The 17,788-nt window shown below is 43.2% G+C and overlaps 1 protein-coding gene across 9 annotated transcripts in view; it reads right to left on the reverse strand.

Moving 5' to 3' along the window:
• The window catches only part of NF1 (neurofibromin 1), a 373,185-nt gene that overhangs the window by 30,192 nt on the left and 325,205 nt on the right, over positions 1–17,788 (reverse strand). For 5 of the 9 annotated variants that reach the window (XM_077296848.1, XM_077296844.1, XM_077296843.1 and 2 more), the window contains 6 exons: positions 16,877–17,006; positions 6,579–6,710; positions 4,245–4,380; positions 3,389–3,546; positions 3,123–3,263; positions 338–468 (listed from right to left, as the gene is read on the reverse strand). In XM_077296848.1, coding sequence (XP_077152963.1) covers positions 338–468; positions 3,123–3,263; positions 3,389–3,546; positions 4,245–4,380; positions 6,579–6,710; positions 16,877–17,006 — 828 coding nt within the window. The remainder of the gene's footprint in view (positions 1–337; positions 469–3,122; positions 3,264–3,388; positions 3,547–4,244; positions 4,381–6,578; positions 6,711–16,876; positions 17,007–17,788) is intronic. The other 4 variants (XM_077296849.1, XM_077296845.1, XM_077296847.1 and 1 more) reach the window with 1 other exon arrangement.

Below are 17,788 nucleotides of genomic sequence, written 5' to 3' on the forward strand. Positions count from 1 at the left end.
GGGTATATATATTTTCAGACATGAATCTAATTACATCATGATCATTACCATTTGTTTTTGTTGTTTGAGTGTTTCTTATTATTGCTGTGATATCAGTGGCATACCGCAATAGGCATGACCATGGCACTACTGAACAGCATGTGAGCAGAATACATATATATATATATATATATATATGTATGAATGGTATGACGCTGATAAAAAAAATAAACTCAAAAGCTCATGCTGGCTCTAATTGTTGTTCCAGGTTGTAAAAGAGGCAGCAGCTAATGTGAAGCTTATCATGAAATAATGAATTGTCAAACAATCTGTCAAAAAAGAAAGAAAACAATCTTACAAGCACAGTCAGCAACAGAGCTTGCGTTTTAGGGTCAGTCAAAACTTCCTCATCCAAAAGCACGTTTGACTCGGAGACAGATACTTTCCGCAAATGAGGATGCTGTTGAGGGGATGATATTCTTGGAGTATCTAAAAGAAAAGAACATGAAGTAATGGAGCTAATTTATCAAGCTTTGCCCTTCATTCACAAATCCTGGTATTAGGCTAAGCATCCAGAAAAAAAACCAACACAGACGATTTGTTATCTATATTGTCATACATCTGCAACGCATTTATTTTTATACATCAGCAGTTAGAAAACTATTTGGTCTTCTAAATTTTATTTTGTTAAGAATTTTAATGCATCGATAAAAATTGGATATTCTAACGATGATATATGTGGGATACGATTTGTTTTGCGCACTAAGAAATTACAATTGTAGACTTGTGCATGCTACAATTTTTTTTATACATTTATCTAGTCTGTGGAATGACCATCATCTGAACAGCCCAAGTGAGTAACAATAGATTAAGTGCTGTCCGTGTGAGGTCAGCTTTCTCACAGACAACACTTGGACCGAAAATACGGCTATGTGAACATACTATATTAGATCTATATGTGGGTGTAAATACATATACCGTATATACTCGAGTATAAGCCGACTCGAGTATAAGCCGACCCCCCCTAATTTTGCCACAAAAAACAGGGAAAACTTAATGACTCGAGTATAAGCCTAGGGTGGAAAATGCAGCAGCTACCGGTAAATTTCAAAAGTAAAAATAGATACCAATAAAAGTAAAATTAATTGAGACATCAGTAGGTTAAGTGTTTTTGAATCCATATTGAATCAGGAGCCCCATTATAATGCTCCATAAAGTTTGATGGGCCCCATTAGATGCTCCATATTAAAATATGCCCCATATAATCCTGCACAAAGGGTAATAAGGGCCCCATAAGATGCTCCATAGAGATATTTGCCCTATATAGTGCTGCACAACGTTATGGCCCCATAGATAATCCATACAGTCACTTGCCCCATAAGATGCTCCGTACAGACACTGCCCCTTATAATGCTGCACAAGCGTTATGGCCCCGTACAGTCACTTGCCCCATATAGTGCTGCACAATCGTTATGGCCCCATATAGTGCTGCACAATCGTTATGGCCCCATACAGATGCTCCGTACAGTTACTGCCCCTTATAGTGCTGCACAATCGTTATGGCCCCATATAGTGCTGCACAATCGTTATGGCCCCATAAGATGCTCTGTACAGTCACTGCCCCTTAGGGCATGTTCACACTTTGCAGATTTTGCTGTGGATTTTTCCGCAGCGGATTTGGAAAAACCGCATTGAAAAACCGCTGCGGTTTTCCCTGCGGTTTCTTCTGCGGATTCCTCTGCGGGTTTTCAACAGCACTTTCCTATTGGTGCATGTTGAAAACTGCTGCGGAATCCGCAGAAAGAAGTGACATGCTCCTTTTTTTCCGCAGCAATTCCGCGCGGTTTTTAAAGGGATTTTCCGCAAAGTGGGCACAGCGGTTTTTGTTTTCCATAGGGTAACATTGTACTGTACCCTGCATGGAAAACTGCTGCGGATCCGTAGCGTCAAATCCGCTGCGGATCCGCAGCAAAAACCGCAAAGTGTGAACATAGCCTTATAGTGCTGCACAATCGTTATGGCCCCATACAGATGCTCCGTACAGTCACTGCCCCATATGCTTTTGCTGCGATTAAAAAAAAAAAAAAAAATCACATACTCACCTCTCTTCGCTCAGGACCCCCAGCACTTTCAATATTTACCTGCTCCTAGTGCGGCTCCGTCTTCAGCACTGACGTTCAGCAGAGGGCGTGCACTGACTACGTCACCGCGCCCTCTGACCTGAGCGTCACTGCCAGAGGACGCTGATGACGAAGCCGCACCGGAACGAGGAGCGGTAAATATCGCGCAGCGCTGTACAGTGCTGTATACTCACCTACTGCTGGCGCAGTCCCTGCGCGTCCCTGCTTCTTCCAGCACTGCATCTTCTTCCTGTATTGAGCGGTCACAGTTACCGCTCATTACTGAAATGAATATGCGGCTCCACCTCTATGAGCGGGACCATGTGACCGCTTAGTACAGGAAGAATATGCAGCGCTGGAAGAAGCAAGGATGCGCAGGGACCACGCCAGCAGTAGGTGAGTATAATTAGATAGCCCCCGCCCCCCCTCCCCTGCCGACCCCCGGGTATGACTCGAGTATAAGCCGAGAGGGGGACTTTCAGCCCCCCAAAAATGGGCTGAAAATCTCGGCTTATACTCGAGTATATACGGTATATACATTTTACAGTGTGAACATACACACATACCCTGTAGCCAAAAGCCATATGGCAGGCAGCAAATGTTCAAAGAACGGATTAGACAGCAATGGCATGTGACTAGAAATGAGCAGATTGAGACCCCGGTCCATGGTCCAAGTCAGCAGTCTCTGGACATTGAAAAGAGCTGCCTGAATTTCTTTACCATTCAGGATCCCAGGCGCAGCTTATGATTGGCTGGACTGGTGAGACGACTCAAAAGTTGAGCTGGGGAACCCAAAAGCTCAGGAAATTCATACAGCTCTCTTTAATTCCCAGAGAGCATTGACCTTCACCAGGGTTGCATGAAGTCATCCACTCAGCTCTACAAGTGACATAACTGAGCAGCGGGGTGAGAAGTGCACTAGATGACATATGGACAACATTGAGGACTCCGAGTCCACCAGATGAAAGACAACATGTGCAGGGTGACTGTAGTTTAGGTATTTCCATTAAGTTAGAAACTCACCAATATCATAATCGTTCTCTGCTACTCTCCTCATTTTCGGAGGTGTAGTGATGCCAGATTCAATCTCCTGCCTTTTAGGTGCCTTAGTGTCCGATATTAAATGATCAAAGCTTTTCCTTGTACCTAAAACATGGAGCATAGCTGAATCTAAAGTAAAACCGGGTTGTGTTTCACAGCATACTTTTGATATTAAATATGAAGAATATGTACCCCCCCACCAAGATGAAGTAATAGACCTGAGTATATTTTACATTTGTATGACCTACCCAAGAGTTTTTTAGTGTTTGCTTGTGACGGTTGCCCCATGTCCAGACTCATAGACTTCCTAGTCCGTGGGCTAACCTGCCCAACTGTGGGGTAGCTCGCAGCTAGGTGCATTCCAGACCCTTTTGGGGATGACCACGGTTGATTTTCCTTTAGTGTTCTGAGGAATTTAATATACAAATGTCAGAGGCGTTGACCTTGACCAAAATTTATAATTAACGAATATATATATATATATATATATATATATATCTTAAAGGAAATAGGCTATTGTCTAAATCAAATATCTATGTAAATGTATGTTTTAAAACTAATAATTTTCTTTTCAATGTACCATATCACTGATGTAATAAAAAACGCTGAAATAATGCAATTTCCACACTGTCCACTAGTCCTATTAGTGACGCACTTCTTGTTTTTTTCAGCAGCTGCATGGACAGAAGTAGCAACATGGACAGAAGTAGCAACAGACTGGATCTGACTACTGACGGATACAAGTATTTTCTGCACATGCTCTCATCTGGTCATTATGAATGAAGGAGGAGGTGAGATGTGCCCATTACCTAGGGTGGGTGAATGGTGGATCTTGTGGTATCTACTGTATACCAGTCTGTCATGATACTGAGATTACGAAAAGTCTTTTGTAACAAACAGGAAGTGAGGCTAGTATAAGGCCGAGCGGCCAAAGCAAAAATTGCAATTTAAGTATAAAAATTATGTATAATGTTAAAAACAAACTGTATAGAAAAAAAAACAAACGTTGCCCTTCATAACTTTGGGAATTTTGGATCACACATTTAATATAAAAACCTCTTTGCATACAACAGATGATTTTTAGAGTATAGATGGGACAATGACCTGCAGGTGGGATCACTGTGGTGCATCGGATATGTATCCATAGGAACATTTTCCATTGAAACATCTGTGAGCAACAGTGATTTTCTGTGTTTCAAGCTGCAGCGACTCCTCACCTCTTCAGACACTGTAAGTAATGCTACAAATATAGAAGAGAAACACATGAACGACACATGAAAATTCATTATTCGCTTTTAGAAATGTAATTTTTATTATTGTGACCTCAGTCTAATTCACAGGAGTCTGTTTACATAAGGAGTTTGCCACAAATTTGTACATGATTCTGCAACATGTGGCCAGGGTTCTGTAACGATGGTTTTGTAAAATCCCATTCACATGCATTTAACGACAGTTAGCTAAACCTTTACCAACTGTGAATCATGACTAAAAGGGGTCTGTTACAGGAACATAGAAGAAGCTCCTATGCCAACAATGTTCCCAACTAGACCACTGCAATTTACTAACATCTCAGACTTTATTGAGGATACTGTCTTAATAGAATAAATAAGGCTACAGATTAACATATGTTTTGAAAAGATAATAAAATAACATCAGTTAAATAACGGGCCAAGAGCATATTAATATCAAGCTCTCCCCCACCACAACAAAAATGATAAACAAAGTGGAGTACTCCAAATATATTAACCTACAACTGAAAAAATGGAGTAGCAACAAGCAACAACATATGAATACAAATATAAATTTCCCAACCGCAGCAGCCGCCGCCCCCCCCCCCCCCCGACGCGCGTTTCGCATGTTCAGCTTTATCAAATACATCTACTCCCTTTTGATAAAGCTGAACACGCGAAATGCGCATCAGGGGCTGTCAGGGGGGGCTGCTGATGCGGTCGGACCTATTATGGGTAAGCTTCTATATGGTGACGTACTTTGCTGTGGTTTTGATACTTGCGCTTAATTTTTCATTGTGGCAATGACTTATGTAGTATTGTCCTTGTACAATTGGGATATTTATCCACCCACCTTTCACAGGTCCATTTATGTCTTGACCCTCCACCCACCCCCAACTTACCTTCTTTTTCCTCCAGTTTTAATGTATCGTGCTTATATGGATTTTGTCTTATGTGTTTTTATTGTAATTTTGTAATAAAATTTATATTTTTATTCATATGTTGTGGCTTGTTGCTACTCCGTTTTTTCAGTTGTAGATAAACATATGTTGTATTACCTACAGTATTTTTATTCATTTAAACAAGATAATACCGTTTTTTTTTTTAATATGGTCTTTTTGATGGTAGATTTTTTTCATTGCCATTTTGGGAGTGGTCATCTTCCCTGAGCTACAGTATACCAGCATACAGAGAGATGAAAGTCAAGAGCTACAATAGGTCAGAGATGTTCAGTGACTTATGGGAGTTTTTAAGACATGCTTTGTGATCTGTGCAAAGATCAATGTGCAGGCAGGCAGGGGGAGGAGGTGATCTGCGATCATCTCGGATTGTAAATGGTGTGATCCCATGTTATCTATACTATCCACTGCAATCCTGCTAATCCAGCCAATTATATGGTGCAATGCGCAGTGTAAAAACTGCAAGGATTTCATGATTTGCACTGATAGCATACCCTTTAACAAGCCAATTGTAAAATTGATTAGAAATATTAGAGAAAAATGTGCTGTAGTCTAATAGAACCAGAAACTTGTATGACTGTGCACATGCCCACATCCATATTATGGTTCCATATAGTCATAGAGAATGTATATATTCTGTACCTCCACTATATATGACTGCAGACTTTTCAATCTGCATAGCGTGCACTGCACGTCTCTAGTGCCAGTGGTGAGAGTGGGAGGTCATGTGACCACAAGTATGTGATTTGCATACATGCGGTCACGGGCTGATCTGATGTTTCTCGGCCCTGCTCAATTCATTTGTATCAAGTGAGGCCGACCACCTGTAGTCAGAATGTGGCCGGAAGTATGCCAATTCCATACTTGCAGTCACGTGACCGTTTATTTTCACCGCCAGGACCAGAGAACCCTATCTGCATGTGGTGCACATGCTGTGAGCATTCAGACATCTACAGTCACTAAGTGACAGCAGACACATACCAAACCCGGATAACCCCATTAACTTCAGACTTTGTAGTCCATAATAAACAAAGAAAACTTGTTGCCATGTTCTACTGGACCACGTATCAGAACATGATGTATTCTTCCCAGAAGCACAAGAGCAGAACATCTCCACAAACACAAATTCCGGCAGTGTTTATACGTCATTGCAGAGACAGGACATAGCTCTATACATTTCTACACTGGCTCTGTAACAATAAAAAGCAAAATGGTTTAGTAGAGAAAATGGCAAGAGAAAAACCGCTTACCTGCTAAATAAGCAACACTCTGAGTATTGACTTCAAACTTATCACAATTCCTGTGTTTGTTTACAAGGGCAAGCAAAGTGTGAAGGATCCGTACTGTTCTTGCCACAGTAGTAGGAGAGGGATGTCGATAACCTAAGGAATTCAATTATTTACAGTCATTTAAAAGATTGCCTTAAAGGGGTTGTCCAACCCCTAATAGCTAAACTCCCCATCAGAAAAACAAAAAATATATATGGTACTTCTTTCTCAGACCGGTGCCATTCCTCCGACACTGACAGAACATGGCCATAACTGTTGGAAGATATGGTGCCGACATCAGAGAAAAAGTCAGTGTAGGTGTTAGGAAGTAGCTGTCCAGTAGTGGTCTATCCAAGTTATCCCCCAAGTACCCTCACTTGTATTCCCTTCCTTTGAGGTCCATGCTGTCAGACTCTACGTCCCCTTCTCCATGAGAGTGGCTGTGGTGTATCGTCCTCCTGGCCCCTCTCATCAGTTCCTGGATCACTTTGCCACTTGGCTTCCACACTTTCTCTCCTGTGACACCCCCACCCTTATCATGGGTGATTTCAACATCCCCATTGCTTCTCCCCTTTCCCCGTCTGCTTCTCACCTTTTATCTCTAACCTCCTCTTTCGGCCTCTCGCAGCATACTAACTCTCCAACGCATGAAGATGGAAACTCCCTTGACTTGGTCTTCTCCCGACTTTGCTCAGTGGATGATTTCACAAACACCCCTCTCCCGCTCTCTGACCACAACCTTCTTTCATTCTCTATCAAGAACTGCCATCCCGCTCAGGTCACCCCCACTTTCCACACTTATAGAAACATACAGGCCATTAACACCCAGAAACGTATGCAGAACTTGCAGTCCTCATTGGTCCCAATCTCCTCCATCTCATGTCCTGATTCTGCTCTGAAGCATTACAATGAAACCCTGCATAGTGCCCTGGATGAAGCTGCTCCTCCTATACATAGAGCAACTCGACACAGACGGCGACAACCGTGGTACACGCTGCAAACACGCTTCCTGCAGCGATGCTCCAGGTGCGCCGAACGTCTGTGGAGAAAATCTAATCTACCCGAAGATTTCATCCATTATAAGTTCATGCTAAAAACATACAACTCTGCCCTTCACCTCTCCAAACAAACCTATTTCAACACCCTCATCACCTCACTGTCCAATAACCCTAAACGTCTCTTCGACACTTTCCAGTCCCTACTCAACCCAAGAGAGCAGGCCCCAACCACAGATCTCCGCGCTGACGATCTGGCCAATTACTTCAAAGAAAAAATTGACCACATTCGACAGGAAATCATCTCCCAATCTCTTCATACCAGGCACTGTCCTCCCTCCCCCACTGCATCTAGTTCAGTCTCTGACTTTGAACCAGTTACTGAAGAAGTAAGCAGGCTCCTTGCATCTTCTCGCCCGACCACTTGCACCAATGACCCCATTCCGTCACATCTCCTCCAGTCCCTTTCCCCGGCTGTCACCTCTCGCATAACAAAAATATTCAACCTTTCCCTCACTTCCGGTATTTTTCCCTCCTCATTTAAGCATGCCATCATACATCCATTACTTAAAAAACCCTCCCTCGACCAAAACTGTGCCGCTAATTATAGACCTGTCTCTAATCTTCCCTTCATCTCTAAACTCCTGGAACGCCTGGTCCACTCCCGTCTTACCCGCTATCTCTCAGATAACTCTTCTCGACCCTCTTCAATCTGGCTTCCGCTCTTTACACTCTACTGAAACTGCCCTCACTAAAGTCTCTCATGACCTACTAACAGCTAAATCTAATGGTCACTACTCCATGCTAATTCTATTGGATCTTTCCGCAGCATTAGACACTGTGGATCATCAGCTCCTCCTCACTAAGCTCCGCTCCATCGGCATCAAGGACACCGTTCTCTCTTGGTTCTCCTCCTATCTCTCTGACCGATCCTTCACTGTATGTTTTGCTGGTTCCTCCTCCTCTCACCTTCCCCTTACTGTTGGGGTTCCTCAAGGATCAGTCCTAGGCCCCCTCCTCTTCTCTTTGTATACTGCCCCTATTGGACAAAATCAGTAGATTTGGGTTCCAGTACCATCTCTATGCTGACGACACCCAATTATACACCTCTTCTCCTGCTTTCACTCCGACCTTCTTAGAAAACACCAGTGATTGTCTTACCGCTGTCTCTAACATCATGTCCTCCCTCTATCTGAAACTGAACCTGTCAAAAACTGAACTCCTCGTGTTCTCTCCCTCTACTAACCTACCTTTGCCTGACATTGCCATCTCCGTGTGCGGTTCAATCATTACTCCAAAGCAACATGCCCGCTGCCTTGGGGTCATCCTTGATTCCGAGCTTTCATTCACCCCCCACATCCGATCACTGGCTCGCTCTTCTTACCTGCATCTCAAAAACATTTCTAGAATTCGCCCTTTTCTTACTTTCCACTCTGCAAAAACTCTTACAGTTTCTCTTATTCATTCCCGTCTGGACTATTGTAACTCTCTACTAATCGGCCTCCCTCTTACCAAACTCTCCCCGCTCCAATCTGCCCTGAATGCTGCTGCCAGGATCATATTCCTCACCAACCGTTACACCGATGCCTCTACCTTGTGCCAGTCATTACACTGGCTACCCATCCACTCCAGAATCCAGTACAAAACTACTACCCTCATCCACAAAGCACTCCATGGCTCAGCACCACCCTACATCTCCTCTCTGGTCTCAGTCTACCACCCTACCCGTGCCCTCCGCTCCGCTAATGACCTCAGGTTAGCATCCTCAATAATCAGAACCTCCCATTCCCGTCTCCAAGACTTTACAAGTGCTGCGCCGATTCTTTGGAATGCACTACCTAGGTTAATACGATTAATCCCCAATCCCCACAGTTTTAAGCGTGCCCTAAAAACGCATTTGTTCAGACTGGCCTACCGCCTCAACGCATTAACCTAACTATCCCTGTGTGGCCTATTAAAAATAGAAAAAAAAACAAAACACAATCAGGTTCCTTGCATCGTGTTCTCATACACTTTATGCAGTTAATAGCCCTCTGTGTCTGTACTGCTACATATTTAGGCTGTTAACTGGTTCATGCAGCTTTACATGAACACCCGAGCCTTACACTATGGCTGGTCCAAATAACTAAAGCAATTGTTACCATCCACCTCTCGTGTCTCCCCTTTTCCTCATAGTTTGTAAGCTTGCGAGCAGGGCCCTCATTCCTCCTGGTATCTATTTTGCACTGTGATTTCTGTTATGCTGTAATGTCTATTGTCTGTACAAGTCCCCTCTATAAGTTGTAAAGCGCTGCGGAATATGTTGGCGCTATATAAATAAAAATTATTATTATTATTATCCCTTCAATACGTATTTAATATTTATATTCCACATGCATCATTTTAGGCACAGTGAGAAAGGTTGTAGCAGAGAGACAAGGGCAAATGTTAGCTTTGTGATGCTGCAGGATTCAACAGGTCGTCTGATTTTAAACTGTTCACCATAGATCATTGTTGACTTGATGCAACAATGAGGTCACATTCAGCTGAGAACTGCAGATTAGCTTCTACCTGAAAGAACAGGAACTGACCTGCAGGTTTCAGCACAGAACACTACACACTGAACTGTGCAGCTCAGTTCAATATTTACATCTGGTCACTTAGGCTTATAAGGAGCTGATCGATCAGGGTGCAGTGGGTAAGATTGCCCACAAATCTGATATTATGTATCCAATATTATTTGCCCAGACAACCCCTTTAATGTGGCGTAATGAAAAAAATGGCACCTTATTTATGTTATGATGACATCCGCTGAAGTCACGTCAACTTCCAAGCTTCCTTGATTCGCCCTGGCATGCCCAGTCGCATGCATCCCCCGATTGACAGGGCTGTGGTTGGCGTTAGACTGCACGTCACAACCCAATATCCAGCGCACGCTTGCGGCCAATGAAAGCAGAGGATGGAAAGTGTGTGCTGGATACTGGGCTGTGACGTGTGGTGAAACACTGCACACAGCACTGTCAATCAGGGGGGTGCGTGCGACTGGGTCACATCTGGGTGAATCAAGAAAGTCCGGAAGTTGACATGAGAAAAGTGGCGGCTGCACCTGGGGTCATGTGATGAAGACTGAGTGGGCAGCAATAGTGCCGCTCACAAGCACATATGGCAGCAGTATGTATTTACAAAAATACTTCTTTACAAGATGTAAATCGATAGGCGCATTATATAATGTAGTCGACAAGCTCTTTAATACTGTCTAGCAAATTTAACCTTGCCCTTAACATACCATGGGTCTAACCAAGAGCATAAGACACCCATGTCAGGCACCAAATATCACATACTTTATGGAGAGCATACTCCTCATCCTCTGTGGACTAAAGTGAGTCAAAGGGGAATCAAACTAGGGCTTTCATACCTTATCACATTTCTGAGGACACTGTCTATTTCTTTATACCTCTCATAAGAAGCTGCAGTATTTACCATACTGACCCAGTGTGAAATCCATGAGGGTCTTCAATCCATCCATCTCATGGCAATAGCCTTAAAAGCTAAAAATAATGTTTCCCTGAGAAGAGTGAGAGGATAGTGAGTCCAGGTCTCCGCGTCAACGATCCCTAATGGACACACCTTAGGGCAGAGTGTGGAATGTCAACTTTGCCAGTGCTGGATATGGTGAATGGAGGGTGGGGGAAGGGTGGGTTTGGGACAAAGGATGAGTGTTTTTTTAACTGAAATTTTAAACAAGCTCAACATATTCTTAAAGGGCCACTGTCACCCCCTCCAGCCATTATAAACTAAAAGAGCCACCTTGTGCAGCAGTAATGCTGCAGTCTAACAAGGTGGCTCTTTTAGTTTTTGATTCATTTATTACCTCAATAAAGCGTTTAAAAAATTGGCCACAAATACCAGATATTGTACCTGGAGGCGGTCCGAATCGTCCTCTATCAATCTCCCAACTGCCGTCACTCTTCTCTTCAGGGGCGATGGTCGCCGCCCCCTGAGCGCTGTTGCTTCTTAAATCCGGCGCCTGCGCTGTGCGTGCCTGCCTGGGGCCCGCACTGTGTTATTCATTATGCACAGTGCGGGGCTGGGGTTCCTGGGCATGCGCACTGCGCTTGTCAGACGCTCCCCCGGTCCCCCGCCTTCCAGCATTGCCGGAATATACAGGTTTCATTGCCGACGTTTTGAACAGCCACAAAGAACAACGCTGGAAGGCGGGGGACCGGGGGAGCGTCTGAACAGCGCAGTGCGCATGCCCAGGAACCCCAGCCCCGCACTGTGCATAATGAATAACACAGTGCGGGGCGGGGATTCAGGAACAGGGTGGCCGCACTGCCCGCACCTGACTGACGATGAAGACTGCGCAGGCCCCAGGCAGGCACGCACAGCGCAGGATTTAAGAAGCAACAGTGCGAAGGGGGCGGCGACCATCGCCCCTGAAGAGAAAAGTGACGGCAGTTGGGAGATTGATAGAGGACGATTCGGACCGCCTCCAGGTACAATATCTGGTATTTGTGGCCAATTTTTAAAACGCTTTATTGATGTAATAAATGAATCAAAAACTAAAAAAGAGCCACCTTGTTAGACTGCAGCATTACTGCTGCACAAGGTGGCTCTTTTAGTTTATAACGGCTGGGGGGGTGACAGTGGCCCTTTAAAGGGTTTCTCTGAAAAATTCTCTCCTTAACCCCTCCCCCCCAAGGGTGGTTTTTGCACGTTAATGACCAAGCCAATTTTTACAATACTGACCACTGTCCCACTATGAGGTTATAACTCTGGAACGCTTCAACGGATCCCGGTGATTCTAAGAATGCTTTCTCATGACATATTGTACTTCATGATCGTGGTAAAATTTCTTTGATATGACTTGCGCTTATTTGTGGAAAAAAAATGGAAATTTGGCGAAAATTTGGCAAATTTCACAATTTTCATGCCCTTAAATCACAGATATGTCACACAAAATGCTTAAGTAACATTTCCCACATGTCTACTTTACATCAACACAATTTTGGAACCAAATTTTTCTTTTGTTAGGGTTAAAAGTTGACCAGCGATTTCTCATTTTTACAACACCATTTTTTTTTTAGGGACCACATCACATTTGAAGTTACTTTGAGGGGTCTATATGATAGAAAATACCCAAAAGTGACAACATTCTAAAAACTGCACCCCTCAAGGTGCACAAAACCACATTCAAGAAGTTTATTAACCCTTCAGGTGCTTCACAGGAATTTTTGGAATGTTTAAAAAAATTGAACATTCAACTTTTTTCCCCAAAGAATTATTTCAGGTACACATTTTTTATTTTCCCAAGGGTAATAGGAGAAATTGGACCCCAAAATAAATTGTACAAATTGTCCTGAGTAAGCTGATACCCCATATGTGGGGGTGAGCAACTTTTTGGGAGCATGGCAGAGCTCGGAAGGGAAGGAGCGCAGTTTGACTTTTTCAACGCAAAATTGGCTGGAATTGAGAGCAGACGCCATGTCGCGTTTGGAGAGCCACTGATGTGTCTAAACAGTGGAAACTCCCATAAGTGACATCATTTTGGAAACTAGACCCCCCATGGAACTTATCTAGATATGTGGAGAGACTTTTACCCCCCAAGGGCTCCACAGAAGTTTATAACGTAAAGCCGTAAAATTAAAAAAAATCATATTTTTTGTACAAAAATGATCTTTTCACACCCAACTTTAATTTTCCCAAGGGTAACAGGACCCCAAAGGGTATTGGGTAATTTGTCCTGAGTATGCGGATACCCCATATGTGGGGGTAAACCACTGTTTGGGCGCATGGCAGAGCTTGCAAGGGAAGGAACACCGTTTGACTTTTTCAACGCAGAATTGGCTGGAATTGAGATCAGACGCCATGTCGCGTTTGGAGAGCCCCTGATATGTCTAAACAGTGGAAACCCCCCCATAAGTGACACCATTTTGGAAACTAGACCCCCCCCCCCCCCTCCATGGAACTTATCTAGATATGTGATGAGAACTTTGAACCACCAGGTGTTTCACTAAAGTTTATAACGCCCGGGCGTGAAAATAAAAAATAATATTTTTTCCACAAACATGATCTTTTAGTCCCAAATTTTTTATTTTCCCAAGGGTAACAGGAGAAATTGGACCCCAAAAGTTGTTGACCAATTTGTCCTGAGTACGCTGATACCCCATATGTGGGAGAAAACTACTGTATGGGCACATGTCGGGGCTCGGAAGGGAAGTAGTGACGTTTGGAATGCAGACTTTGATGGAATGGTCTGCAGGAGTCATGTCGCGTTTGGAAAGCCCCTGATGTGCTTAAACAGTGGAAACCCCCATTTTGGAAAGTAGACCCCCTAAGGAACTTATCTAGACATGTGGTGAGGACTTTGAACCCCCAAGTGCTTCATAGAAGTTTATAATGTAGAGCCGTAAAAATAAAAAATCATTTTTTCCATAAAAATGATCTTTGCGCCCCCAATTTTTTATTTTCCCAAGGATAACAGGAGAAATTTGACCCCAAAAGTTGTTGTGCAATTTGTCTTGAGTATGACGATACCCCATATATGCAGGTAAACCACTGTTTGGGCGCATGGCAGAGATCGGAAAGGAAGGAGCGCCGTTTGAATTTTCAATTCAAAATTGGCTGGAATTGAGATCAGACACCATGTAATGTTTGGAGAGCCCCTGATGTGCCTAAACAGTGGAAACCCCCCAATTCTAATTCCAACCCTAACACACCCCTAACCCTAATCCCAACCCTAACCCCAATCGTAACCCTAACTTTAGCCCCAACCCTAACCCCAGCCCTAATGGGAAAATGGAAATAAATACATTTTTTTATTTTATTGGTTAGCACTGCAGCCTTGCAGCGCTGGAGTCCTGGGTTCTAATCCCACCCTGGACAACATCTGCAAGGAGTTTGTATGTTCTCCAAGTGTTTGCGTGGGTTTCCTCCGGGTACTCCGGTTTCCTCCCACATTCCAAAGACATACTGATAGGGAATTTAGATTGTGAGCCCCATCGGGGACAGTGATGATAATGTGTGCAAAACTGTAAAGAAATGCGGAATATGTTAGCGCTATATAAAAATAAAGATTATTATTATTTTTCCCTAACTAAGGGGGTGATAAAGGGGGGTTTGATCTACTATTTATAGCGAGTTTTTCTGTTTGGCAGCTGTCACAGACTAAAAGACGCTTTTTATTGCAAAAAATTAGTTTTTGCATGACCACATTTTGAGATCTATAATTTTTCCATATTTTGGCCCACAGAGTCATGTGAGATCTTGTTTTTTGCGGGACGAGTTGACGTTTTTATTGGTGCCATTGGCACCAAGATCTCCATCTGCGCATGCGCCGCTCTGGAAGCCATTTTCCCGGACTTCACTGCATAGTAAACAGTGAGGGGGGCTAAGGACATTCACAAAATGTCAGAGACCCCCCACCAAAGGACACCCGCAGCGCCACTCTTGCCTCCTCCAGCAGGGACCCTGCTACACTGCGGCCAGCACCACTGAACACCAGCAGCAACCCTGGGACCCTGCTTCACTGCAGCCACCCCCCGGTAAGCAATAAGATGCCTGTATTGTAAGAACCACCACCATTTTATTGAAAAGGTTTTTTCCTATTTTTCTCCTCAAAATGTGGGGTGCGCCTTATAATCCGATGCGTCTTAAAACGGCAAAATACAGTATAGTTTTACCACTAAAGTATTGTTTTAGCCGCAAGTTTTTAATTTTTCTAAGGGCTAATAGAAAAAAAATTAGACCTCAGTTCATTGTAAGAATTTCTTGTGATCACGCCAATATCCTACTTTTCAGCCACAGTGCAAAGTTCAGAAGGGAAAAAGCACCATATTATAGTGTGGATTTTACTGTTATGGTTTGCAGGGGCCCTGACCCACTGGGATAGTCCCTGAGATGCCAGAACAGCAGACAGCGCCCCCCCCAGGTGACTATTTTACAAACTCAATGAATTCATCTAGGGGTGCAGTGATCACATTGACACCATGGGTGTGTTACAGAATTTTATTGTATTGGGCAGTGAAGAAAAAATAATTACATTTTTACCACCAAAATTTTGTTCTAGCCCCAGATTTTATATTTTTACACTGGGAAATGGGTAAAAATGGTACCAAAATTTGTCCCACAATTTCTGCTCACTGTACAAATAACCCATATCCGGTGGTACAGTACTGCTTAGCTATACGCCAAGACTCGGTAGGGATAGAGTGCCATTTGCCTCCTGGAGCGCAAATTTTCCTAGAATAGTTTTCAGACTCAGAGCCCCTAAGTGCTAGAAAATCATGTGAACCCATTTTTTAAATTATACCCCTTTGGAAATTTATCTACAGATGTAATGATGACTGACTCCATGGGTGTTTTCCAGAAACAAGCAGTAGTGGATGCTGCCGAGTGAAAATGAGAAACTGTATGGCAGCTTGTTTTTTGAGGGACAAGATGATGTTTTCAGATATACCATTTTGATTTACATTTGTTGTCTTGATCGCGTTTTTTTCCCCCTTTTGTTCAACGGTATGATGAAAACGCATCGGTTGCTACTTATTTTTTTATTTTTTCCAGTGTTCACTGAATGGGTTAACTAGAGTGACTATTCAATGTGGCAGGTTGTTCCGGAAGTGGAGATACCAAAACGTGTACTTTTTCTGTTTGTTTTTTCTTACATAAAAATACAACTTTATCGGTACAATATATGGTGTGTTTTTTTTTTTTTTTTAATTTTCTGACTTTTACAGTTCTGATCGCTGTTATAAACCATTGAAATGAACGAGCATTCCAATGGCTTATAACTATCAGTGCTGCACTGACAAGTTAATGCACTGCGCATGATCTAACCAATATCCTAGAACCTGGTGACCCGGATGCAGTCATGACTATATCGGACCCCCAGAATGATGTCGCAGGGGAGTCAATTGGAGGGCAGAGACGGGTCCCTCCCTCTGCCTTCTAAATGTTGCCACTGATAACGATCGCAGCATTTAGGGGGCTAAACCGCTGGGAGCGGTGCGGGCACCACTCCTGGCAGTGAGAGCCGGGTGTCAGCTGTGATATCAGCTGATCACTCAACGGCGATCACGAGCACAGCTTCTATGAGCGTAAAATCGACTGGACGTACCTGGCACGTCCAAGGTCAGGAAGAACTTCCCAACCATAACGTACTTGGTATGTCCAAGTATTGGGAAGGCGTTAATAAATTGGCCCATTCGTTTGGCAAGCATGAACCAGTTCTGAGTGCTTAACAATAAGGTTTTGTCAACATTATTGCCCAGTAAAGCATAACATACATCATTCTTAAAACCTACTCACCTTTCAGCAAGTGCCCAACTAGTGCAAAGTTGAAGTTAGAGTTGAAATTGAGGCCAACAAAATGGTCCATTTGTTTACAATGCCATTCTTCTAGAGGGTTGCGGATCTCCATAAAGACCTCTTCTGGACTCTAGCAGAATAAAATAAGAAAGCCCATTATGTAAGCACAGTGTAAAAAATAAACAAAACATTTTACTTTAAAACTGAAAATAAACTACAGATATAAAAAAAACTCCATCATTTAGGATGCGAACCCTGACCTCTGCATTATTCTGGAAAATTGTGACTAGGGATTTGGATATGAACAAAAGACCTGAGTTTCAGTTCAATATGCTGTTTGTTTCCTCCTCATAATTTTGTTTAACCCCACACCACATCACTTCAAGAAATGTAGAAAGAAAGAAAAAAAATCGAAAATCACTAGTAAGGGTTAACTTGGTAATACTGTTTGGAGCTATATCTAGATATTAGCATTTTGGATTTTACCACTGTCAGAAAAACAGTATGGGTGATGGCTGTGCTTTTGCCTCACCTTACAGCAGTCACATACAGCCATTGATCACAGAAGGCAAACTTATGAGTCAGGGGAGATTATGGCCTTGTTTGGTTTGTGACAGATTTCAGGTCAAAGGCCGAACAGTCACATAAAAAGATGTAGGTCATACATTTGTTGTAATGACATATGTTTTATCCCAGACCCCAACAAGTGTGCCAAGTAAGCAAAGACTGCATGGTGTTTTTTTTTTTTTTTTTTACAATGGGGGAAGGGAAAAAGCAGAACACCTACTGCACCACTTAAGGTTATGTGCACACGTTGCAGATTTTAATGCGGATCTGCAACGTTTTTGGACGGAATGGCATCAAATCCGCAGTGTAGTGCTCAACCAATGTTAGTCAATGGGAACTCCAGAA

This window comes from Ranitomeya variabilis, chromosome 3, assembly GCF_051348905.1.
Source record: "Ranitomeya variabilis isolate aRanVar5 chromosome 3, aRanVar5.hap1, whole genome shotgun sequence".
Taxonomy (NCBI): Eukaryota; Metazoa; Chordata; class Amphibia; order Anura; family Dendrobatidae; genus Ranitomeya; species Ranitomeya variabilis.